At 41.7% G+C, this 25,386-nt stretch overlaps 1 protein-coding gene across 1 annotated transcript in view; it reads left to right on the forward strand.

The window, feature by feature from the left end:
• Positions 1 to 63: 63 nt before the first annotated feature.
• The window catches only part of RSBN1L (round spermatid basic protein 1 like), a gene marked incomplete at its 5' end in the record, with an annotated part of 43,183 nt that continues 17,860 nt past the window's right edge, over positions 64 to 25,386 (forward strand). The window contains 3 exons of the mRNA XM_083701428.1: positions 64 to 718; positions 19,284 to 19,403; positions 19,716 to 20,359. Coding sequence (XP_083557554.1) covers positions 64 to 718; positions 19,284 to 19,403; positions 19,716 to 20,359 — 1,419 coding nt within the window. The remainder of the gene's footprint in view (positions 719 to 19,283; positions 19,404 to 19,715; positions 20,360 to 25,386) is intronic.

A 25,386-nucleotide genomic window follows, 5' to 3' on the forward strand; every position in this document is an offset into this window, starting at 1 on the left:
CTCTACCGCCCGGGCTCTCTCAAGCGACGAGCGCCGTGAGGTAAATACAAGCAGCATCTCAAAATGGCGGCGCCACCGAGTCCCGGACGAGGCGCGGTGGTAGCGCCGCAGCCGGAGCCCTTCTCCTCGAACTTGGCGGCAGAGAGCAGGGCCTCTCCGCGCGGCTTCCCGCCAGCTGCCAAGCGCATGAAGGGAGCAGAAGAGCGGACGCTCAAGGGGCCTAAGCGCGTTAACGGCGAGGGCGGCGGCGGCGGCAGTAATAGGCAGCAGCAACAGCCTCCGCCGCCGCCGCACATACCAGGGGCGCCAACCCCGGTCGGACACGGAAGCCCCGCCGTGTGGAGTTTCACGGCGTTCTCTTCGGGCGGCGGCGGCGGCGGGAGCGCGGCGAGCGGCGGCGGGTCTTTCGTTTTCCCGCCTCAGCTGCCCCACAAGTTGCTGCTGCCGCCGCCTCCGCCCTCCCACCGCTGCCTGGCCTCGGGCGCCGACGGAGGCGGCAGCAACAGCACCAGCGTCGGCGGCAGCAAGACCAAGAGGCCCAAGGAAAAGCGGGACAAGGAGAAGAGGAAACTCGGGGCCCTGCCTGGGTCGTCGATGGTGGCGGCGGCAGGAGGCGGCGGCGGCGGCCCGAGCGCGGCTGGCCGGGAGGAGAACGGCGACGTGAAAGCGCTGCTGCGGCAACAGCAGCACCGCCACCGCCACAGCCACCGCCAGGAAGGTGAGCGGAGTGTGACCCGGGGGAGGCAGCCGGCAGGCCCGGGGGTGCGGGGAAACGTCGAGAGCGGGGCGGGAGGAGCGGCGGCGGCGGCGGGGAAACGGCCTACCCGCCGCGCCGACTCGGGGCTCCCAGGAAAGCAGCCGCATTCAGGAGGGAGAAGGAGGAGGAAATGGTTGCTCTCTTTAGCGAGTCTGACACCGGAATGGCTGACTCGGCGGCACAGGGAACGAACACGTTGGCTCGCTGCTTGGCCGCGTGTCTCCGGCGGGGGGTGGGTGCCCTTCGTCCTCCCGTCTTATCGGGCTACGCCTGGGGGAGATTTGAGGCTGGTGGGCTCCGTCGGCGGGGGGTCTGTCGTGCTGCTGGTGGCGGGTACCTTTTGCAAGGGAAGCGGCAACGGCAGCGCTGTGTGGCGGCTCCTGTCAAAAAGGGGGTGTGGAAACGGCCACTGCCGTGGGTGGAAGCTGCCAGAGGCCTTAGGTTTTCAGACCTATTAGGGAAATAAGGGTGCCTCGTAGCTGGCGGCAAAGAGTCAGATGGGCATCTTAGCAATGAAATGCCGTTTTATGGTTCAGATTAAATTTTGATTATGAGTATATACATTAATGTCTCGTTGAAAGGCTGCATTTATTAAGTGGGTTAATAGTGATAGCTCATGCCCTGTGGCAGGAACGCCAAGCATATTACAGCAGTGTAAGTGTTTTGAATGTTCAAAATGATGTGCTGAGTTCAAAATGTTGTTTTTCATTTTAAAACTAGAAATGGCTGACTTGTATTTTGCAGCATATACGGTTTCAGCCATAATGCAGTCACCTAATGATTATGGAAACTGTAAAAGTGCTGTAAACTTGAGCGCAACTTCGCCTGCTTTTAAAATCCCAATGGGATGATCATATAAAAGCTGTTTGATATCCTATCTAATATCAATATGTCTTTGAGCTGGATAGGATGCAGCTAGCCCAGTTTTGTGCTTATTTATGGGGAAGTAAACTGCACTTGTTCCCAAACAATTTAACTGTCTAACTGACCTTGCCCAGTTGTAGCATTATTAGACTCCACTTGGTACTGATGCAGCTGAGAAGTCTGGCTCTTTACTTCAGTACTGTATAGGGAACTTGGCAGCTTGGCTAAATGTATATAACTGAACCAGCATAGGCTTGCATAAATTTCAGGTGCAAAGAAATGGGGTGTGGTAGGATCAGTGTTAGTTGGCGGGATTAGCTCCTTGACTTGCACTTCTGGAAATCTGCAAGCCAATAACGAGTGATGTCAAGGGGGACCACCAAACATGTATATTCTCTTCCATGCATGCAGCTGGCAAGAATACTAAATGCACCCCACAACCACACACAATTATTGCTTAATAGAATAGCAAATGGACAGACTGATACATTTGTTGCCAACAGGAGTTTAGTAGTATCCATCTTAGCTGGTGTATAGATATGGACTCCTTTTTTCAGAAATGCAGGCAACAGAATTTAACATGTTGGAACAGGGATGGGGAATGTTTGGCCTGCAGGACTCTCTGTCTGGCCCTCAGAACTCTCCCCAGACCACATCCTTTACTAACCCTGTTTTTTTACTCCCAAGAGTTTTTTCATGGCTGAAACATGCCATTGAGCTCTGATAATTCGTCTTGCTTGCCTGGATGGAGAATAAAGAGGAGTGTGTGTAGAAACTAGCATACTATAGAAAGGCAAAAATTACATTTGTTGCTTTGCCCACTTTCACCTCTGCTACAGTGCATGTTGCTTGGAAGAGAAGTTTCCCCACCTCTGTCTTAGCAAGCCTTAACTGTATTGCAGAACAGTGCTAAGTCGATATGGATACATTTTAGAGATGAATAGTTCGTGGTGGTTAACATTGCAAAGTTGCATTTTGCAGCTCACCCCTGTTGATTCAATAGGACAGTATTGATCTATGAAATTTCTGGATTACACTAAAAGGAGATTTACAGTGTTGAGTAAAAAATATTTACTCAGAAATAAGTCTCGCTGAGTCTAGGGTTTACTGTCAGATATACATTTGATTGCAGCCTTCGATTCGTCAGTTCATTGAAAAATAATCATTGTGGAATGCTGAGGTTCACTTGTGTCCTTAAATATTAATCCATTTTTTTTGTCAAATGAGATGTTCCTATTGATCTTTTTGTAAGGAACGGCACTACATTGGTCTTAGTTGTTGTTTAGTGGCAGGATATCTATCACAGATAAAGGCTACATAGAGTGGGGGAGAAATACTTGAGGACCTGACTAAATGTGATGAGGCTGCCACGTGTCTGCCCTCTTCACATATAAGGTGTGGGTGTGGAGTTTGTTTATATAAAATGAAGCTCAAGGGTGAGTGGAGTGAAACTATCCACTTTTCAGCTTATCTTGTTATGCTCTGATATCTGGAGAAATTTTTTAAAGCCCATCTCTGATCCTGGGTGGGAAGCCAAGTTGGGGACAAAATTCAGTAAACCAGTGAAGCACAGTAAAGTAAACCAGGAAATACTTCAGTTCTCCTCACCTGTATGCTCCTTTCATGTAAAAAACAAAAAGGCACCACCACCAGCCTTCTGCAACGTCATGTGTGAACTAGGCAAACGTGTATAAAAGCCATATGGCTGCCCTATCACATGTAACTTCAGTTGTAAAACCATGTACTGTACGTAGATTCTTGTCCTTTTCAAACAGTGCTTAACTTTACATTTGCTTTCAATGCACAGCAGTAAACCTTTCACTTCTTTTAACTTACCCAGAATGCTTCTATCTTTAAGTCTATAGGTATCACATTTTTCTTTTAATGATTGTACAAGAGCAATTTTGAGGCACATCACAGGTTATTCAAGTTTGTAGTGTGAATATGTATTATATCCAGGTAAATATAGCAAAATTTCTGCAAACTGGAAAATAATTGATTTTCTTTACTCTATTCTACCTGTCATGCTTTTGGTGTACAACAGATGGAAAAAAATAACTCTAGACATTCAGTCTAGTAAAAATAATAATACATGACTGGTCTTCTAATCACACCAGTATGAAGAATGCTTTCCTAATATTTCTAATTAATGTTGTATTCCACTTAGAGCTTTTGTAACCCATAGATTGTTGTTAGCATGGTCAGATAGTGTTGAACTTGGATTGGCTAGAAGCAGGTTCAGCCATGTAGTTTACTAGGTGACCTTGGGTCAGTTGTTATCTCTCAGCCTAACCTATCTTATAAAGTTACAAGAAAGTAAAAAGTGTTTGTGTGAGTGGAGAGAAGGGAAGGGAAACTATGTACTCCACACTAAAGTGTTTCATAGACTCATACAATTGTAGAGTTGAATGGTATCCCGAGAGTCATCTAGTCTAACCTTTTTAGAGGAAATGTGGAATAAAATGTAATAAATTGTAGATATATTTGGCTTTTCAGAGTAGTAGCAAACTTTCTGAAAGATGCTTGTTTCTTATGGTAGTGACAGCTGACCAAACAACCTGGATAGTCTTATGCATCTCTGAATATGAAGTACAGTTCAGGCAACTAGTGTGTCAAGAGTAATTTATCCAGGCCTCCTTTTCCTTTCACAGGGATTTCATCACTTGATTTCCCAGTGTTGGAGCACTAATGCATGTTTAAATGGTATTATAAAAGTGCTTTGTACTAGGGAGTGTTTCTGGAGTATGGAAAATGACCCGGCCTATAGTAAGAACCCATTTGTGCCTGAGAGTACTACATCAGAAACCCAAGCTCTAGAACAGTGCAGGGGTTCTATTGCTGCAGAAGCACTTGTAGTCTAACTTTTCCTTGCTTGTACAGCAGACGAAGACTTCTGGTGTCGTGGAAAGGAAGGAAGAGGGAGATTCTCTGTGGCTCCACCAATTAGTCTCTTGTTTGACTTCTTGGAAAACTCCTAACTGCTAAAGTGCCTTCCCATATAGAAATCTCCATCTGCTTGTGTCTGACCAGGTTCAACACCAATGCTTCCAAAGGAGGTGTGAAAATATTGCTTCAAAAGCTAAACTTTAAATTACTAGGCATTGAATTGATTTTATAACACTTCAGAATCCTTTTCAATAAAAGGGTTAGCTGTTATAAAGCTTTTCCAATACAGAAGCAAAGAAACATAACTAAACTCTACACAATTGGGAAATGCAGAGTACAGCTAATCTTAATCTGAATAGCTGTAACATTTCCCCCCTCTCCTTGACACATGAATATAAAAAAAGAGGTAGATGTTGTCAGAGAATTGTTGTTTTCATGTTGTGTCTCATAGACTCCAATTTAAGGTGTCATGGCTGTCAATCTAAGCCAAGGTGTATCTGAACAATTATATATTCTGTACTACTTATACTGTAAATCCTCTGAATATATTTGTTGGATTTAATTCTTTTGGTTACTGGAGAGCTAACATGCACAGAAATGCTTTCCATGTTTGAGAGGCAGGATCCTGGTTCCTGCATTTTTACTTATTTGAAAAGGAGGGATAAGGGGTTGGGTTGTTCAGTGTCTCAGCACAGTAGTTTAATGTCCACGTCTCAACCCACACTGAACTAATGTCCTGAAGTTGGGTGAACATATGAGTGTGAGCTATGAAAACAAAAGGTTTCCAAAGCTTGAGGAGTTGCCCTGTTGTTGCCCAGGGAACAAGAAAATCATTTCTTGTAGGGCCTTATTTATATATTTAATTTTAGCATGAGCCTGTGTTCATTTAAGGGACTCAGGTGGCGCTGTGGGTTAAAGCCTCAGCGCCGAGGACTTGCCGATCGAAAGGTTGGCGGTTCGAATCCCTGCGGCGGGGTGCGCTCCCGCTGCTCGGTCCCAGCGCCTGCCAACCTAGCAGTTCGAAAGCACCTCCGGGTGCAAGTAGATAAATAGGGACCGCTTACCAGCGGGAAGGTAAACGGCGTTTCCGTGTGCGGCTCTGGCTCGCCAGAGCAGCAATGTCACGCTGGCCACGTGACCCGGAAGTGTCTCCGGACAACGCTGGCCCCTGGCCTCTTAAGTGAGATGGGCGCACAACCCCAGAGTCTGTCAAGACTGGCCCGTACGGGCAGGGGTACCTTTACCTTTACCTTACCTATGTTGATTTAAAAATGTTGTGTGGTCACTGATGGGATAGTTTTGACATTTACAGAACTCGTTTAAAAGTCAAGTCTGTACCTGTCACTGAGATCATGAATTTAGAATGATCTAATTATGTTAATGCGTTCATGGTGAAATGGCTAGGATAGAGCTTTCTGTTTTCAAGATATGACTCGAAACTCATTGTCCTAGCCCTTTGTTTAAATGATTTAATCATTACTTGTTTTAGTTGTAAGTTAATATTTTATTTTTACTATTCAGCTAAATAACATGGGCAATTTCCAATAAACATTCAAACAAATAAATACAAAACAGGATCACAAAGTTATAGAAAAGAAGAGAACCAAATTTAATACATTTATATTATAGTAGAAAATAAAATCAATGTGACAGTACTTTTTAATAAAAAAGTGCAAAACTTTTGAAGCAGTTGCTTAGACATTTGAAATGGCTCACAGAGCCAGAATTTATTTTTACTTTATTATCTTGTCTTTCTGCTCTTACACCAGCAGATTCCTTTTCAGTATCTGCAATGCTTAAACTATTCAAGTGAATTTGGTTTTAATGCTGATGACAAATTTCTGGACTGAGACTCGGAAACATCCTGTACCTAAATTCTTAAGAGTGTTTCCACCTTTTTTCTGATTAACTATTCTGTTCCATCCCTGTTTGGTGGACCTTCAGGTTTTAGTGAAAAAGCCAATCAGATTCTGAAAGCTGTGCTACAACAAGATACATAAATGCATACAGAAAATGTTACTGCTTATTCTTACCAGAACAGTAAATATATATTTACATGTTACTATTTTCAGATTTCACTTGGAATGTCTTGAATATTGTGTTTTGAACAGAGTTAGATCAAAATGATATTTGCCAGAAATGACAGTACTGAACTTGTGCAAAATGAAACTAATCCTCTTTGCACTTAACTGGTAGTAAATGCTTTGAACACAATGGGACTTACTTATGAGTAAGTTAAATACAGTAATGAGAAAAGTCAGTATAGATAAAGTTCTAAATTGCAATATGCAAGATAAAGAATGGATATGAATTTTCTGTTATGAAGCAACAAATTTGATCAGCACAGACTTAAATGAAAACTTAGTGTAGGTGGTATTTAACTTCACATACACCTAGTACTATTTATTCAAATATGTTGGACAGTCTTCTCATGATAATTTTTTAACACAGCTTTTTTAAAGATGCATGAAAAGAGATTTTGTCTAATAGACAGTACCCCCTTAATTTGGTTTAACTTTGGATTCTGGAAAAGTTTTACTAGGTTTTCTAAAAGAGTAAGTAGAACAGGTATATTTACAATTAATCATTCGGTTATTGGTAGCTTACACTTTTAGAAATAGTTGTTGCTAATTGTACGAAAACATGCATTACACAAATCTGGGTGGTTTAAGAAGATTTGGGAAATAGTTAATTTTGTTAAACATATTTTCCAAAAAGTTATTTTAGATCTTATATCAAGAGGTTCATAGAAAGATTATCTTTGTTTATTGAATAATAAATTTATTAATGATTTGCAACTGTATAGTGTTATAATTTATCCATTTTTTACAGATTATGTCTGTTAAGCTTTTAAATACTGTATATGTGTTTTTTCTTTTCTTTTGTTTTCATATGTTAAATTTCATAAATACAGGAAAAATGGACGTAATATTTCTAGTTCTTGAAAAATAGTTTACAAACACTGAACAAATATTTCATTTTCTCTGTCACTCTGTGCTTTGTTTCCAAAAATTTTGATACTCAAAATATCAGTTCTCAGTCTTATTTGTTCTAAAAATATCTTAATGTGTGTGTGAGGGAGGGGAATGGTTCTGGCTTTGCTATTTTATGACTTTATTCTTACAACACTAGTCCACATTGATGCATATGATACATAGTCAGAACATGTTTTGTTTACCTGGCTTTTAAGAGGGCACACTTCCATTAATAACACACAATGAAACATTTCAAATTAACATAAATGATAGTTTACATAAGGAACCTACTAATTCTTTTAGTGAAGATGTTGGAAATTTGGGGACAGTTTATAAAGTAGGTCATGCTTTCAAGGGAGGAGAGGGTGCCAAATCTGTGGCAAAGGATGGATGCAGCATCAACTAACTGATGCCCCAACCAACAACGTAATTGGAGAAGAAGACTTTTTTTTAAAAGACAACTTTGCTGATGACATGAAGTCATCTGTAAGACGCTTCTTATTTCTCAATCTCTGAAACTGACATCTAAAATTGGGAATGGTACAAAGTGCTACATAATCCGTGTTGAGTTAATGCCAGAGAGTCTTTTTAACTTCAAATCTTGGCTTGCTGTGATATGCATAAGCAATAGAACATCTCCTTTGCTCTAAATTCCATATGCAGCGCACAGTTCTTCGCACAGTTCTTCATGTTTCTAAATGCTTAATCCATTGTGGTATTTAAAACTTATTTATTAAGTCTATGCATGTATGTCTGTAGGACGCGGGTGGCGCTGTGGGTTAAACCACTGAGCCTAGGACTTGCCGATCAGAAGGTCGGCGGTTCGAATCCCCGCGACGGGGTGAGCTCCTGTTGCTCGGTCCCTACTCCTGCCAACCTAGCAGTTCGAAAGCATGTCAAAGTGCAAGTAGATAAATAGGTACCGCTCTGGCGGGAGGGTAAACGGCATTTCTGTGCGCTGCTCTGGTTTGCCAGAAGCAGTGTAGTCATGCTGGCCACATGACCTGGAAGCTGTACGCCGGCTCCCTTGGCCAATAAAGCGAGATGAGCGCTGCAACCCCAGAGTCGGTCACGACTGGACCTAATGGTCAGGGGTCCGTATGTATGTATGTATGTATGTATGTATGTATGTATGTATTAAGTTTATAGGGTAGACAATGAGTTGCAAACTGGGAACCAAAATTATATTCAGAACCTGCAGATGAGCACATTTTCTAGTTTTTATTTATGATAAGTGACCCCTCCCCCAATATTTTACACACACATCAACACATCCTGCTAGATTAAGCACAAGGGTTTTTTTTTTTTAATTGCTTCCAGAATGCCCTTCTTTTCCTTCTCACCTCTCCCCATTGTCCTGCTTTCACAAGATTTTCTCTCTTGTCAGCAGTTGGCTCTTCTTTCTCTCAGCTAATTCAGACATTCAGGAATAGCTCATGAGACTCAAAAGACAGTGCCACTTTGGGATTCAGATGCAGAATTGCATGCTGGAATATTCTGCCAAATAAAAATACTACTTCATACATAAAGATAAAATGCTGGGAATAAAAAGTAAGAGTCTATTGTTTAACCTGTACAGACCTGCTTTGCTTTGCTCTAACTTTGCTGAAGCAGACATATTGCAGCCTGTGGTGATTGGCAGTTGGAAAAGCAAAGATGAGCTCCCGTTCTGATAAATGTGGACAAAAAAGGGGCATTTACAGTTGGAATGATCAATGCTGATAACTGTAGGAAGGAAAAGTTGAAGCAAATTAGAAAGGAGGCCTGCTGCTTGTGTGAAAAGAATTGTCACTTGCCATAAGTTATTGGTCAAGAGACAATCTTTGAGATTTTGGTGGACAACTAAGAAACTGGTATTTGGGTTCAAAACTTGGATTGCAATGGCTGGTTTTGCTCCTTTGTGCTGCTTATCCATGTGGCCCAAATCTAGGTTCAGATTTGGAGGAAGAAATTGGGTATATAAGTGAGTCAATAGATACCAGCTTTCTATTGCTAGGTATAGTGAATTGATACAGGTAAGTTTTCTATTTTGAAACTGATGGACTTGCTAAACAATCATGTAGGGCAACTGGTTGCTATAGTTATTTAAAAAACCATTAGTTTTGCAGTTAATAGACTTAACAAATGATCATAATCAAATAACTTGATTATTTATCCTGCATGCCTTTTGTAAAGTATAATGGTTTTTTTTTTAAAGGAGATAGGTCTTTTTTGTTTTCTGTTGCTACAATCTATTTAATTGCTTCCTGGTCATTTTCATATTTATTTAAAATGAATGATCAGACATTTCCAGAAGAAAGGACAAAATTGTTTTCACATTAAAACATGAACATTCTTTCCATCTTTGTAATAAGTATTAATAAATAATATGAAAACTGAACATGAGTAGAGCTCAAGTGGTTGCAGGGCACAAGTTTTTCCAGGTTACCTGGTGCATAATGTTCGTAAGATAAGAGGATACTCTTGGACCCTGGAACAAACTAATGTTTTCTCACTACTTCAATTACATTTACCGGTACTTGAGAAATAATATCATCAGCATGTTTTAAACTGTAGTTGTTAAGGAGATCCGTCCCCCACCCCGGCCAACTTTAAATGTTATGTCATTTGTTTTAGTCCTTTAAAATTGTAAACCACCTTGGGTGCCTTTGGCAGAAAAGCAGCATATAAATGGAATGAATGAATTATTTCACTTCTTCTGGAGTTTTTACAGTTAGGTGTTTCTTTTCACTATAAAGTTTGATGACTTTATGTGGTTTGGAAAGAACTGACCAGGGTAAAACATTTGAGGTTTGTAAAGCATTTCTAATGCCATTTAGTAATCTTCTAATTATCTATGACAATTTTTAAAATATCTTCTCCCTCTTACTTAGGCTGTCACTATTTTATCTGTGACCTTTCAGTTCCTCCCTTTATCTGATAATCTCTTGCCAACATTTCCTCCTGAATGACTCCTTGACTTTGCAAGTTAATTGAGATAAAGCCAGGGGTGCATGATACATAAAGAGATCTCAAAAGTGTGTTCACTGTGCTATAAGCTTTGTCTTAATATATTTTTCTAAAATATGAACAGATCAAATTTGGAAGGTTGTCATACGCTTCCTCACTGTTTGACTGTCAGGCTTCTGCATTTTCCTTTGGAGGCACCAACGCCTTGCAGCAGACTGCCTGAGACAGTAGGAGGTTGCTAGTAGCAGTTGTGAGAGGAAGGCAAATGAGTAGGGAAGGAAAGTGTTTTGCAACTGAGTACTTCAGATGGAAGTGGTGCAACCTTCTGTCCAGCTGCAAATTATGAATGCAACGGTCCCAAACAAACTCTCTCTTTGAAACTGCTTATATGGAAGGATGGAACATACATTCAGTATCTTGTCATAATGAACATTTGACTTTTAGCTTTACGTCTTCAATTAAGTGAATAGGAGCCACATTACATTTAATATTAAAACAGTGGTCATACACACTTCTAGAAGCCATGCATTTTGAGAGAGACTGCTGAAGCTATCAGTGATATAGCACTATTGTGTTAGTGTGTGGCTTTGTTTTAGTTAATGGGAGCAAACAGCACAATTTTAAAACTAATGCTGTTCCAGAGTTTGCAGAATTCCTGTACTCACCATATGAGAGTGCCCAGAATTAGAGAACTGGAATAGCAGAGAATGCCAAAACATATGCAGTGTGTGCATTATGCTGGCTAAAATTGCATGCAGTTATTTACCTTTACAAGACTAGTGATGTAAACTTCCATACATTTTTAGTACAGGCAGCCGCCTATTTAGGTGCATCCAATTTGTGTGTGCACATGCGCATCACACTGAACCTGGAAGTGACCCAAAAATATCACAAAAAGGGAGGGGATGGGAACAGAATGGGGTGTTTCCATGCTTTTTCAATGGTGTTATACGAGATTTCACTTAAACACACAGTGCCTTGGAACACAACTCCTGCATAAATTGGGAGTTGTCTGTAGGGCGTTGAAATGTAGCAGAAAACATAAAAATAAATAATAAAAAACCACTTCCTGTTTGAACTCAAGCTAAGAACGTATACCATATATAATTTGGCTCATAGGGTTGTATTGTTTGGTGTGTGTGTATGTATATGTATATGTGCATATATGTCTCTCTCTCTCTCTCTCTCTGTGTGTGTGTGTGTGTGTGTGTGTGTGTGAGAGAGAGAGAGAGAGAGAGAGAGAGAGAGAGAGAAATATATATGAGAAATATGTGTTTGAGATGGAGAGTCAGACTTCTACTCTTGAAGGTACTAAGGGTATATTTTAGTATTTTACTGTTGCAGAAAATTGGAAGGGAATGTTGAAAACCATCAACAGCAGTAAACATTCAGAAAGTTTTTTGAATCTTGGTTTATATATGATTTGCTGACCTCAGTAACATACTGCACAAAGAATATACAATACCTTTCAGTAAAGAAAGCTCATAAAATATCATTATAATTAAGATGTAGCAATATAATTGGATATTGTCAGTGCTGTGCTGTGACAGGCAGAAGTCTGGAGTGAGCCATGAACTGGAAACTATGGGACAAAGGAGAAGTCAAGACCAGTGACTAACCAAAGATGTAGGAAAATGCCAATGCTCAGGAAGACGTTGCTTGAGCGAACCTCACCTTGAAAACAAAAACTTTTATACTTCTTCCTACTGACAAAGATCCAGTGGTTAGCATGAGTGGGATGTTAGTATGGAAGGTTTATCACTGAGAAGGCTGCTGCCTGTAGTTGAATGAATCACCATACAGGGCAGCCACAGACAGATTGAAGCTGCATCCTATAATTATTTAGCTACTCTTGATAATACTATTAAAAAATTCAGATTTTTATCATATGTTTTCACAGGTTTGCAGCCTTACCTGGGAGTCAGCCCTGTTGGACCCAGTGTGATGCATATTTGAAGTAAATGTCTAGAAGTGGGAAATTTTAATATTGTTTATATGCTATCCCACCCTTCAGAATAATTAGCATGACTGTTTTATTTCTTAAATGTTAATTGGTGTCATAACAACCCATAATTTCTGATTCTAACCCTCATGCTGATCTTTGTGGATATGAGAAAGTAGGAAGTTTGCAGAAGCTTAAATAAGCCTTTCTACTATTTCACATGTTTGTGCAGTTCCTTGATTATGTATATTTCCAAAAATTAATCACATTTTAACTGATCTAGAACTTGAAAGACTATATCATGAACATAAATGTCAAAGCATGTCAGACAGCCAGATTGTACTCCTGGACCAAATACCTGAATGTAGTCTGTATTTTTCAACATTTGAAATTACTCTTCTGATTCCAGATCCTGTGTTTAGTAAATCCCTTGTTTCGTAATCCAGTAAAACTTACATTTCAGGGCTTGGTGAAGCACCTCCCCAATACACAATGGTGCGTTTCAGAATGCCTTTTCCATTTCTTTCAACACTAAAATGGTTGGCATTGTTGCTGTAAACCATCTTCATGGTCTCTTGTTTCTACAATTTAAAAAGAAAAGCTTTCAATTTTTAACGATAAATTGATAAGCTGGAAGTCTATTGTATTTTTAGTATTGTTGCTGACAAACTCTTTTCAGACATCTTTCCTTGCACTCTTGGGAGATAATGAAAAAGGAACATGCTAATAAATATCTGCACAGCCTCCTTTCTATCATTCAAAGCTTTCTGTGTCATAGTGCATGTAATGGATTTGGCAAACAATTATTACATCATTTTTGAAAGTGATTAGTTTCTTTCTTTGTGCTTTTTATGCTTTGCTAAAAGAGTTTTGCCCGGAGTGTGTAGAGCAAGAGTTGTTTTCATAGTGCCTTGTACAATGACCTGTGATTAGATCTCTGTCTCTACTGCAGTGATGCAGTAACTTTGCCCTCTTTTTGTGATGACAGTCCTTGTTGTGTGGAATTTTGTTGCGTTAGCTGCCTTTGATCTTGATGTGCTTCTTGCATAATCTTTTAAGTGGGATGCCCTCTCTCAGCTGATGCAAACCAGCTGCTGCTTTTGGCATCCTACATTATTTTCAAGCAGATGGGAAAAACTTCTGTTCACTTGTAGGTTTTGAATTGCTTGGTCAATTACTGTTTATTTTATGTCACTTGTATATTATAACTCAGAGGTTTTCTAGTAACTTGCAGTATATGTACAGTATATACATTTGTTTAAATGGGCTTGTCAGGAGCTTATTTCGTTCTCCGCATAGGAACAACTGGGACATATAGAAAATGGTCTAGCAACTGAACCCAAATTTCCCAACTGCTCAGAAGCTCGGTTGGCTGGAAATTTCCAGTATTTGAGTTGCTGCATTCTCACAGATACATAGTTGCTGTTAATTAAGCAGGTCTCCATGCTGACCTGGAGCTAGCTACCAGCCATAGCTAGATAACACGGGTGCACTCAATCCATGATCTCATCCTAATTAGTGAGAGCTGAGTTGTCACCAGAAACCATGTTCTCTGTTACCCAGGGATCTTGACTTCAGTCAAGGCCTAAACAGAATAAAGGCGTTTATCGACAACACCCACTCCCATCACCTGATGTCAGACACAGGAAAGTTAAAATGGTGGCTGCAAAGGAACAAAGAGGAATGTGTTCTAAGGCAATAGTATAACCCCAATTATTCCTTTGCCATTGCATCTTGAATATGGAACTGTGTGAACATGGTGCCTTTTTCTGTCATCTTTTCTTTTTATCAGATAATGCCTTTGACTCTGACACAGCTTTTGACAGGAATTGGATCTAGTCAACTGATCGGGAACTTTTGATCGCACTCCAGTTAATCTAATCGCCACCAAAAGCAACGAAAAGGGTTGAGTCAGAGGCAATATCTGGTAAAAAGAAAGGTCACTCCACATGTTGGCTGCTTCAGTTGAAGTTTTTTTAAAAACAAGATTTATTTTCTTGATTCCACATGACAACTCCAGCGTAACTGAATAGACTGTATATGGTCAGTTTGGCAGGACTGAACATTGAGCCAGCAGTGGGTTGTCAGGGAAACTCAGGACAGTTGTAATGGATTACATTAGAAATTTTCCAACAGTATTGATTTAAATGAGAACTTTTTGTAAAAATGAACAGGTGGCTCCTGTGGAAGAGGAATGTCAAAGGGGGCATACTCCATGCTTTCCATGGACCATGCCAAGGAAAGGGGTCCAAACAAAGGCACTAGCTCATGTCTAGTCGGCTTTCAGCAGTGTTTCATTCCAGCAGTATTACTTCACATTATTTGCTTCCCCTAGATTGTTCCCATCAGCAAGTCCTTTACCTCTTCTTCTCAGGACTGCTTCAGTCTTGTGGTTTCTTCAGAATATCTAAGATGTTGTCTTTTTAAATTCCATTCTATTGGTTTTCTATTAGTCCAAAATATACAAAGTCATTTACAAAACATTTTGTTACTGAGTCTTATTTTTCCTGACCAGTCTCCTTGTTAGTAAGTTCCAAGCTCTGAGGTCATCAGTTCTTCCCAGAGTTGCCTCACAGTTCCATGGGAGGCTCCTTCCCAAAGAGAATGGAGTCTTTTCTATTTCATTACTATTTCCCCCAGAGGGCTAGATAAGCATAGGTTGTTGGTATTACCTCTCAGACAGTGTTAGAAACTCAGGTATACAGGTGAGGGGCTAAATGGCGCTTTAAACCTGTGTTGCAGTCACCACAACAGAATGTCTATTCTGGACTAGACGACCCTCAGGGTCCCTTCCAGCACTGCAATTCTGTGATTCTATGATCTCAGCTACATTGCTTGGCTGCAGCTTGCTCTTACAACAATTAACTTGTTTCCAGTATGGAAAAGGGAGAAACAAGCACAATGGAAATTGTATTATCTATGGACTAAGGCAAAGGTTTTTTAACTGTGGTTGCCAACTTGGCACCCAGAAATCTCTACATGGTCACAATTGGACCCATGTCAGTAGCAAAATGCACCTGGTGCCTGGCTAATTTCTAATGCTGCTCTCAGATCACACCTGGTGGGACTAACTGCCTGAAAAAGACCTCTCACAAGAAGCAAGGATCACTTTAAGCCAATACCTGAAGAGATGCCTTATTTGGGCAGCCTGATTATCTAACCTGTTGCCTGTATTTCCACTGGATTTCACCCACATTCTTCTCTCTTTCTGAAGATTTTTATATCTGCCCTGTCTCCCCTTCCTTCTTGGTAGCTGATGGAGAGTGCCTCATCCTTCTTGAGCCTGGTTAGCTCAGTTGGTTAGACCATGGAGCTGATAACGCCAAGGTTGCAGGTTCGATCCCTGTATGGACCAGCTGCATATTCCTGCATTGCAGGGGTTTGGACTAGATGATCCTCAGGGTCCCTTCCAACTCTACAGTGCTATGATTCTTCCACAGGTGGAGTCTCCAGGCAATGTCCGAATGTGTTCTTCTCAGGAGTTATTGCCCAGTGGGTGCCTGTTGGTGCAGAGTGGGGCATCCTGAAAGGGCCAGGTGCCATCAAAGGACTGGGAAGCCCTGACAGCACATTCAGATAAGGGAACTGTGTTCCTTTTTAAACATTTGTTCCAATTAATGTGATTTTAATTTATTCCAGTGGAGGGAATTCTATTATTTTATTTTTCTTTGTTTTTGCCTCACTCACTTTCACCTTTTGGCTGCTGTAGGCAGTGGCCAAACCACCTTCCACCATTAAAGCAAGGCTCTCTTTTAACCCTTCCCTTCACCTGTACTGGAGTGTTTCTTCTTCTATGCAATATTAAAGTCTGCCCTTTTCATTGGTGGTCTGTCCCTATTCCCCTAGCAAGTTAGGGGTTTTATATGCATGACTCAAGCCCTTCGTTTTTTTTCCTGCCCCTTTACCCTCCCTTTTTGAGGTTGAAGTGAATTGCTGGCCTATTTCTACAGAAAAAAAAGGCTAGGAACAGTTTTATAGTGCACAATTATTGACTCCGTATGTCTACAATCACAAAAGAACACTCCTTTCTTTCTCATATCCCCTTGCTTCCAGTATTGAGGTGTATCTTAGATCCTTGTTAATTCCATTATGGAGAGATTGTACCCACCATTCATATTGCAAGATCAGGTTGCCAATAAAACTAAAGTTTTGGCCTTCCATCATATATGTCATCTCTTTCATCTGTACCACACCGACTTGCATTTATTCGTGCAAGGTTCAATGTTTTTCCATCGAACCTGCTGAGCCACAGATTTTCCAAGGGTTTGGTGTCTCCGCTATGCGAGTGTGACGGGAAAACAGTTGAATCTCTTCCACATATAATGTTCAACTGTCCCTTACATAGCATAGCCAGGACTAAATTCCTGGGTCCTGCTTTACTGCGCTTGGTTGGCAGGCCTGTTGAGTCACATGCCGCACTGCTTTTGCAGGATACAGATCCTTCTGTAACTCTGCAGGTGGCGAGATTCCTGAATGCGGTTATCTCACACACAAAAACCACCAAAAAACAACATCAACAACAAAAACTAATCGGACAGTCATGATGAGAGTGCATGACGGATCTCGTCTCCAGTTCTCCTTTTACTGTGAACCGTCCCTTGGATCTTTCCGGGCCCCAAGCTGTTATTTGTCACTGCTCAATGACCCACCCTTGCATCGTGGTGTTCCCCTTCTGTTGTTAGATGTATTGGTTTTTATGTTTCTGTGCTTTTATGTTTGTACATATTTTATGGGCTAATAGCCGTAAATAAATAAATTTGAAAAACTAAAGTTATAGCCAAATAACCAGAAGAAGAAAGCACAGCTGCCCTATGTAACAAGAACTGGATTTCTTTAACTCAAACCTGATCAGTGACAAACAGAGTGAAAAGAGTTAACTGGTTACCTAGAAAGCGATAGGTAAAAGGTAAAGGTAAATGACCCCTGGATTGTTGTCCAGTCAAAGGCGACTATGGGGTGCAGTGTGTATCTCACTTCAGGCTGAGGGAGCCAGTGTTTTTCCACAGACAGCTTTCCAGGTCATGTGGCCAGCATGACTAAACCGCTTCTGGCACAACGGAACACCAAAATGGAAGCCAGAGTGCACTGAAACACCATTTACCTTCCTGCCACAGCGGTACCTATTTATCTACTTGCATGGGTGTCCTTTCAAACTGCTAGGTTGGCAGAAGCTGGGACAGAGCAACGGGAGCTCACCCTGCCACACATATTTGAACTGCTGACCTTCCAATCAGCAAGCTCAAGAGGCTCAGTGGTTTAGACCACAGCGTCATCACATCCCATGTCTAGAAAGTGATACAGTAGCCCTGAGCTGACTCCAATGGAAAATCTGTAGTGTCGATTAAAGAAACTAGTCGGAAGCAACCAAGGAATAAAGCACAATTGATAGAAGCAATCATATAATCTTTGTTTCCACATTATAAAACCTGACAAACTAAAATCATTGGTTAACTCCATTGGATGGTGTTGTAGGGCTGTAATTGTGGCAAAAGGTTTCTAAACTAAGTACTAACTGAAATGACGAGAAGTTACAAAATACCCTTTATTATTTTTTCTGTGTATAAAGTCTTTTATTTTTGTATAACTTTTGATAGAATAAAGATAATTAGTTTGCTGCATTATATTCTTTCTAATGATACATAATTTTATGGCATTATTATAAAAATGACTTGTTATAAGCCATCAAACCTCAGAAATACATATCTTCCAAAAGGTTTCCACAATTTTGGCCATGTCTGTAACTGGGTAGAGAAAATCAAGCACACAAATCATCATTAAAGCATTTGTATTGGAATAGTTTTGAAGCACTGTTATAAACTCAAGATACATGTTAGGCATCAAATGGCTCCTTAAACCAAGGTTGTAGTCACCAAAACAGAATGTCTGGTTGCCATTTCTGGGCAAGATGGCTCTAATGAGGGACCGACTGTGTTCAACAGTTAATCTTCTGGCTAGTTCAGATGACAGACAACCTTGAGCTCAGTTAAGAACTTTGAGAACTTAAATAAGAAAAGTCACTTGATCCAGGGACAGTTCTCGTATCTATTTCTACCTCTTTTTCTTAATGGTGCCATGAACCGTTCGTAGCATAAGCATATTCTTCACAACTGTGAGCAGAGCAGTGGGGTGGGGTAGGTGAAGATAATCTACAACAATTAACTATGACATTGTTCACTGCTTCTGCTCAGGCTGACAAGAAAAAGCATTTTGGTTCCTGAAATTCATTCCAATTGTGCAGATAAAATACAACAGAGAGAATTCTACCGAACGAGGTATTAGTGTGTGAAAACAGTCAAGATCCAGTGATCCCTGGCATGCACTTCCAGATGGTGGAGATGTCAAGCACCATCCTGGCACCCAGGCATTCACTTGGTCGCAAGTGGCCAATAGTTGCAAAATGCGACTTCTGCATGGCTAATTTGAAACACTGTTTTGAAGATGTTTTTATTCATTTACACTAGTAGTTTTGGGAGAAAGGCTGGGATATAATATACAAAATAACAATAATAACTTATGCTTGGGAACAGACCTGATTTAGCAGAACTGAAATATTCCTGTTTCATTGTTTTCTTTATCCTAGTTATATCACCTCATACGTCCTAAAATGTTAAGTTGTTTTCCGGGGGCTTGGGCTTCTCTTCGTTTTTGGAAATCTAATCTATTAGGCTGTTAGAACTGTGGCTCAGATTCAATTCAGGAGTTTTGGTCATATGGTAGATGTAGAATATACTTGCTGGTTTCAATTTTTTAAGTAGGCCCCACAACAGTTATGTATAAAGTGTCTCTTTTCAATATCTGAGAGTTCATTTAGCCTTAGAACTCTGTAGAATATTTACTTATTATACCAAATATAATTGTGGTAATTTTTCTTCGTAAAGTTCTGGTTAAATATGAATTGTTTCCTTTTTAGATCAAACCATCAGAGACAAAATTGCAGAAAGGGATAAGGAAAAGCAGAAAGAAAAGAAGAAACACAGGTTAATGTCTGAAATTAAGAAAGAGAATGGAGAGATGAAATTATTTCAGAAAGGTAAGCACACACAAATGTATAGCAGCTGCCTGCTTTCCTATAAAATTGTACTACAGGCAACTCCCCATTTACATGAGAGTTGCATTCTAAGGGACTCTGCTTGCCAGCTTTCCCCAACGTTCTGGTGCCAAAAATGACACACACCACCTTGAGCTCCTTGAAGAAAAGATGGGATAATAAGTAAATAAAATATTGTTTGTGTTATTTAACTTCATTTGGCATATCACTTCACTGTGCATGTAAATCAGTTTTTCATCTTCATGGCATGTCGCTTTAGACATACAAAAATGAAAATATTTCTTTTTTTAATAGGTATAAAGGAGAAACCAAAAAGCAATGCAGAAGATCTACAGATTAAAAAAGTAAAGAAGAAAAAGAAAAAGAAGCATAAAGAGTGTGAAAAAAGGAAGCGTCCAAAAATGTACAGTAAATCTATTCAGACCATCTGCTCGGGATTATTTTGTGACACTGAGGATCAAGATGCCAAAGGCATAATCAAAAATCATCTTAAGGATTTCAATGGAAAAAATATGGATCCCAAGAAGGACTCTGAGTACAAGATATCAGAGAACAGTGAGTTTCCATTTGTCTCGTTAAAGGAGCCACGGGTTCAGAATAAACTCAAAAGGTTGGACATGTTGGAGTTCAAACAATTCATTCATATTGAGCACCAGCCTAATGGAGGTGCTTCAGTTATCCATGCCTACAGTAATGAACTCTCCCACTTGTCTCCTGTGGAGATGGAGAGATTTGCAGAAGAATTTGTGGGTCTGGTTTTTAGTGAAAATGAAAACTGTGCAGCTTACTATGTAATGGGAATTGTTCATGGGGCAGCTACTTACTTACCTGACTTTTTAGACTACTTTTCATTTAATTTTCCCAATTCGCCAGTGAAAATGGAGATTTTGGGAAAGAAAGATATAGAGACAACGACTATGTCAAATTTTCATGCTCAGGTAAGAGGTTTTTTTCACTTTCTAAAAATTATTTCATATTGTGATTAATTTCTTTTGTATAAATTAAATATGTTAGCAGGAGAAGATTGAGTTGACTAAGGAAAATACAGTCAGATGCTCTCTCCCCCCCCCCCCCCCCGGTATGCAATGCAGGAACAGAAGGTATTCTCCATTATGTATGTTTGTACAATAATAATTCCCAAATTTTGTAGTTGGACAGGCTAATATGTTTGATAAATTGAATAATTAAAGACTTGTGTGAGTGTGAGTTACCTACTCACAGAAAAGCTTGCCTGCGGCATCGCTGCATAATTTGTTGATTGTGGTGTAGTTCCTTCCAATCAGCCTGTGGGTGGGGTAAGGGATAGTTCTTCTGTTTCAGTGGCATTGAGTGTGATGGAATAATTTAATGAGAGCAGAATGACCCAATCTCAGAAGAAACATGACTAATGGAGAAACACAGCAGATATACCGTAAATTTCGCTCCATAACACGCAGATTTTTCCTCCTAGAAAGTAAGGGGAAATGTCTGTGCGTGTTATGGAGCGAATGCCTACAGATGGCGGGGGAATCTGCTGCAGTTGTGAGCAGTCCGTGGCTTGCTTTGAAACAGCAAAGCAGGTGTAAGCGGCTCCTGTCAGCGAGCCGAGCTGGGGAAGAGGGAGAGAAGCAAAGCGGGCTTGGCTGCTTTAAAACAACCCTGTCCTCTATGTTCCTCTCTCCTCCCCACTGATCTGCTAAGTAGCAGCGAAGCTTTTCAGCCAGCCTAGCCGGGAGGAGGGAGAGAAGCAGAGCGGGGTTGGCTACTTTAAAACAACCCCGTACTCTCTGTCCCTGCCTGCAGTTTTTTGCTGTCCGATTTTGGATTAGCCACTGTAGGGGCTGTGTGTGTGTGTGCTTGAGCTATCGTTCTCCTCCTCCTGCTTCCCCTTCGCTCTCCCTGCGCCCCTGCGCTCTCCCTCCGACTTTAGAATTGACACTGTGTGTCTGTGTGTGTGTGAGAGAGAGGGCTCCTTCTCCTCCTCCTGCTTCCCGTTCACTCTCCCTGCGCTGTCCCTCCGACTTTAGAATTGACACTGTGTGTCTGTGTGTGTGTGTGTGAGAGAGGGCTCCTTCTCCTCCTCCTGCTTCCCGTTCACTCTCCCTGCGCTGTCCCTCCGACTTTAGAATTGACACTGTGTGTGTGTGAGGGCTCCTTCTCCTTCTCTTGCTTCCCGTTCACTCCCCCAGCGCCCTGCGACTTTAGGGCCAGTTCCCTCTCTGCGTGTGTGTGTTTTGACCTCACTGCGCTTGTTGGGGGAGAGTGTTGGTCGCAATTTTTCTTGATTTGTCTCAGAGTGGTTACTATCATGGTTTCCTTGCCGGGGAGGAGGGAGAGACGCAGAGCCTGCTTGTTCTAAAGGAGCAAAGCCAGAGAGGAGCCTCTTCTGCATTATCAGCAGCATCCTTCTCCACCCCCCCCCACGCGTGCTCCTTGGTCCCTTGAGTTCTTTTCCTTCCCTCCCCACTTAAAACGTGGTTACAAAGCACGGATCCACATGGATCCTCAGGATTTTTGCACTAGGTCACCCCAAATTCACCATCAGATCACATAGCATATCCATGGCTACAGCCTGCACCAAAAAACACACGCACCCACTGTTTCATGGGGCCGCAATGGCGCAAAAACGTGGTTACAAAGCATGGATCCACATGGATCCTCAGGATTTTTGCATTGGGCTACCCCAAACTCACCGTCAGATCACATGTCTGTGGCCACAGCATGAATCACAAAAATCATATATCCACTGTTTCGTTTAGAATATTTTTTTCTTGTTTTCCTCCTCTAAAAACTATGTGTGTGTTATGGTCAGGTACGTGTTATAGAGCGAAAAATACGGTACTTCTGGGTGTGGGTAGTTCTTACTCCTGCACCTTCTAAAACTTATTGGACATCCATTTTTATTTTTAAAAAACTGATTTTTCTATAAGATCTTAGGAATATTTTCTGAACTTTTCCTTAGCATGCAGTTGAGTAGCATGACCTGGACTTGGTAAAATGAGTCATTTTCAGTTGTATGTGCTATGGCTGCAGTCCTATGAAAGATTCCTTAGGAATTGGTCCCTTTGGATCCAGAGGGGCTGGCAGTTCAATCTACTGCATATTTAAATCAAGTCAATTTGTTTTGCATTATTTATATCCTACTCCGCCCCTGAAAATGCTATAATACCCCAACATTAATATGAATTGGTGTCATAACAACTCCATAGCTTCAGACTCTTACTTTTCAGCATTGAGCTTTGTGAACTTCAGAAAATGAAATGCTTCTCAACTCCTTCAGCTCTTAGTGTTCTGTGCATTTCCAGTCATCAGCTGTGAGAAGACAAAGGCCTGGTTAGCATGCATTGGTTTAATGTGAACCAGTGGTGTAGCAAGGTCAGGTGGTACTCGGTGCGGAAAATTTCTTGTCAACGCCCCCCCCCCCCCAAAATTATTAAAAGAAGGAAAAAATAAGTCAGTGTCATAGCTAAGACTCATGCTGCCCGGGGCGGTCACTGTGTTTGGGGCCCTTTTGCTGTTCCTCATGCGGGAGGCCTGTCAATCTGCCATGGTCCTCCCCTCCCCTCCGATTGTCCTTCCCTTCTCCCCCCCCCCCACTTCCCAAGGGGTGGGAAGGAACTCAGTTCCTGCCACCTCAGACTCCACCTCTTCTTTGCTTTACTTAATGCCTCATCATGTTCTTTGTTTCTCTTGCTTCAACCACAGTCAGAGCTCAAGAGCCTATTCCTGCCTAGCAAAAGCACCCAAAAATAGTGCAAAGCAGGAGCAATAAGGGAGGATGTAATCTCTCATACCTGCACGCTGCTTCTTTGAACAGCCATAAGTACAGTCCTCAAGTATAGTGGATTTAGGTGGTGTCATAGGTGCCCCCCCCCCCGCGTGCCTGCAGCAAGCCCCGTTGGGCCTTTTCACAGCTTGCTGCAGGCGTGGGTAAGCCCAGTGGGGCTCGTCACAGGTGTGGGAAGGCCCAGCAAGGCAATTAAGCAGTTATAAATAAATGAGCCCCCCTCCCACCCTGAGAATAATGCACTCAGATAAACTGGTTTGTGCAGATATTTTTGGGTAAGATACTTTGGTCATAATAACAGGCTACATCCAACTAAATCCTACTTAGGGCAGACCCTTTGAAATTAATGTTTGGATTTTTAATCCATTACAGTGAGTCTACTCTGAGTAGGACTAGCATCTGAGGCAACTGTGTGTGGGGGTGGGAGGGAGATATGTAAATTTGCATAGAAGAAGGAGGGCAAACGAGGGCTGAGCAAATGTAAAAATGATGGGACAGGGCCTCCAGCTGTTTTTGGACTACAATTCCCATCATCCCTGGCCACTGGTCTTGCTAGTTAGGGATGATGGGAGTTGTAGTTCAAAAACAGCTGGAGGCCCAAGGTTGGAAAACACTGGATTAGATGATCCTCAACAGGGTCCCTTCCAACTCTACAATACTATAATTCTAGGGGAAAGGAGCCAAAAGGGCAAAATCACTTCCCAAAGGTGTCTTTCCACGTAAGAAAGGATTTAAAGCGAGGCAGGAAACAGTTAAGCAGGGAGATGTGGAAAGGTGGGAGGGGACACACACACAGAGAGAGAGAGAGGGGGGGAAAGACTCACCCTGTTAATTTGTTCGCAGCTTCAAAAACACATCCCATTACTCAAGAAAAAAACACCATGAATACCTGGGTGTAGGTGCTTAATAGATACAGAGTGTGTGTCACCAAAGAGAGAAGTGGTTCTGCGCAGCTCCCAAGTGCTGGTGGGACAGCTCGCTTTTCCCTCTCACCTGCCTCTGCCTCCCGGCGGTGGCTTTAAGGGCGATGCCTTAGCCTGAGTGGGTTCAGGGGGTAGCGGCACAGGCACGCTCCCCAACCGACAGGGAGGGGAAAGCCCCGTGGCCAGCGGTGGAGCAAGCTGATCGGACATGGGGCAGGGTGAGCTGGGCCTCTGAGGAGTTAGCCTGCCTCCACCCACTCAGCCAAGGAGGAGACAGCGGGCAGATCTTTTGGGGCAGGATGGATCCTGCGGGCGCCCAAGCCACCACATCACTCCTAGGAGAGATGCGTGGCTCGGGCACGTTGCAGGTCGCGCGGTGAGTGCTGCCCAGCATTTTGTCGCCCCCCTCAATGGGGACACCCAGGGCTGACGGCCACCACCGTACCTCCCTTCCTCCACCCCTGCTGTGAATAAGCAGTGTGCTACTATGTGTTGCTAAAATGCTCCTGGCCTGTTTCTTCCTTTGCTGAGCCAGGAAGAAAGCAACCACAGCGCTGGCTTACTTTTACACAAGAACCAATGCTCATGGATTGTGTTTCTTCAGTCTTTGGGTATTGGGTTATTGCTAGTGGTTTGTTTGGGAGAAACGAGCTAGAAGTACTAGGTTTAGGATAATACTAAATCAGTGATGTGGCTTGTTTCCTCCCAGCTCTACAGCTTGCATGCCCTAGTACACCACCCATTCACAGTATGCCATGGATTTTTCTGACCATAGCTTAAAATAATGGACAAATGGGGTTACTGAAAAGAGAGGACTTGTTTGTGCTGTATATTGAAGGAAGTTTTTGGCTGAAGATTGCATTCTCTTTGAATTGCTTAAGTACAATTTCTCTCGAAAATATTGTAAATCAAACGATGGATTAATGTTGCAGCCAGTAACGGTGTAATATAATAAAACACATAATAAAACAGAACACAGATCAAAACTGACACATCAGTTTTATGATATTGTCATATGCAAATGATTTGTTAATCTGTCTTGAACAGACTATTTGTAATTATACCGTTCCTGATAGGCAGAATAGGCCATAACTGAATTCTTTTTAATGTATTATGAAGTAGGTATTCCCTTATTGATAAGGAGGTCCTTTATATGTTGTTTGTCAGTCTCACAGTTGCTCTTGAATCAAATTTGGGACCAAACCATATTCCTATAGTGTATATACATGCCACCTTCAGGTTTGGCCTGGATCATAGATTCTATCATAGAAATGTT

The sequence above is a fragment of the Podarcis gaigeae genome (genome assembly GCF_964106915.1).
Source record: "Podarcis gaigeae genome assembly, chromosome: 10".
Lineage (NCBI taxonomy): Eukaryota > Metazoa > Chordata > Lepidosauria > Squamata > Lacertidae > Podarcis > Podarcis gaigeae.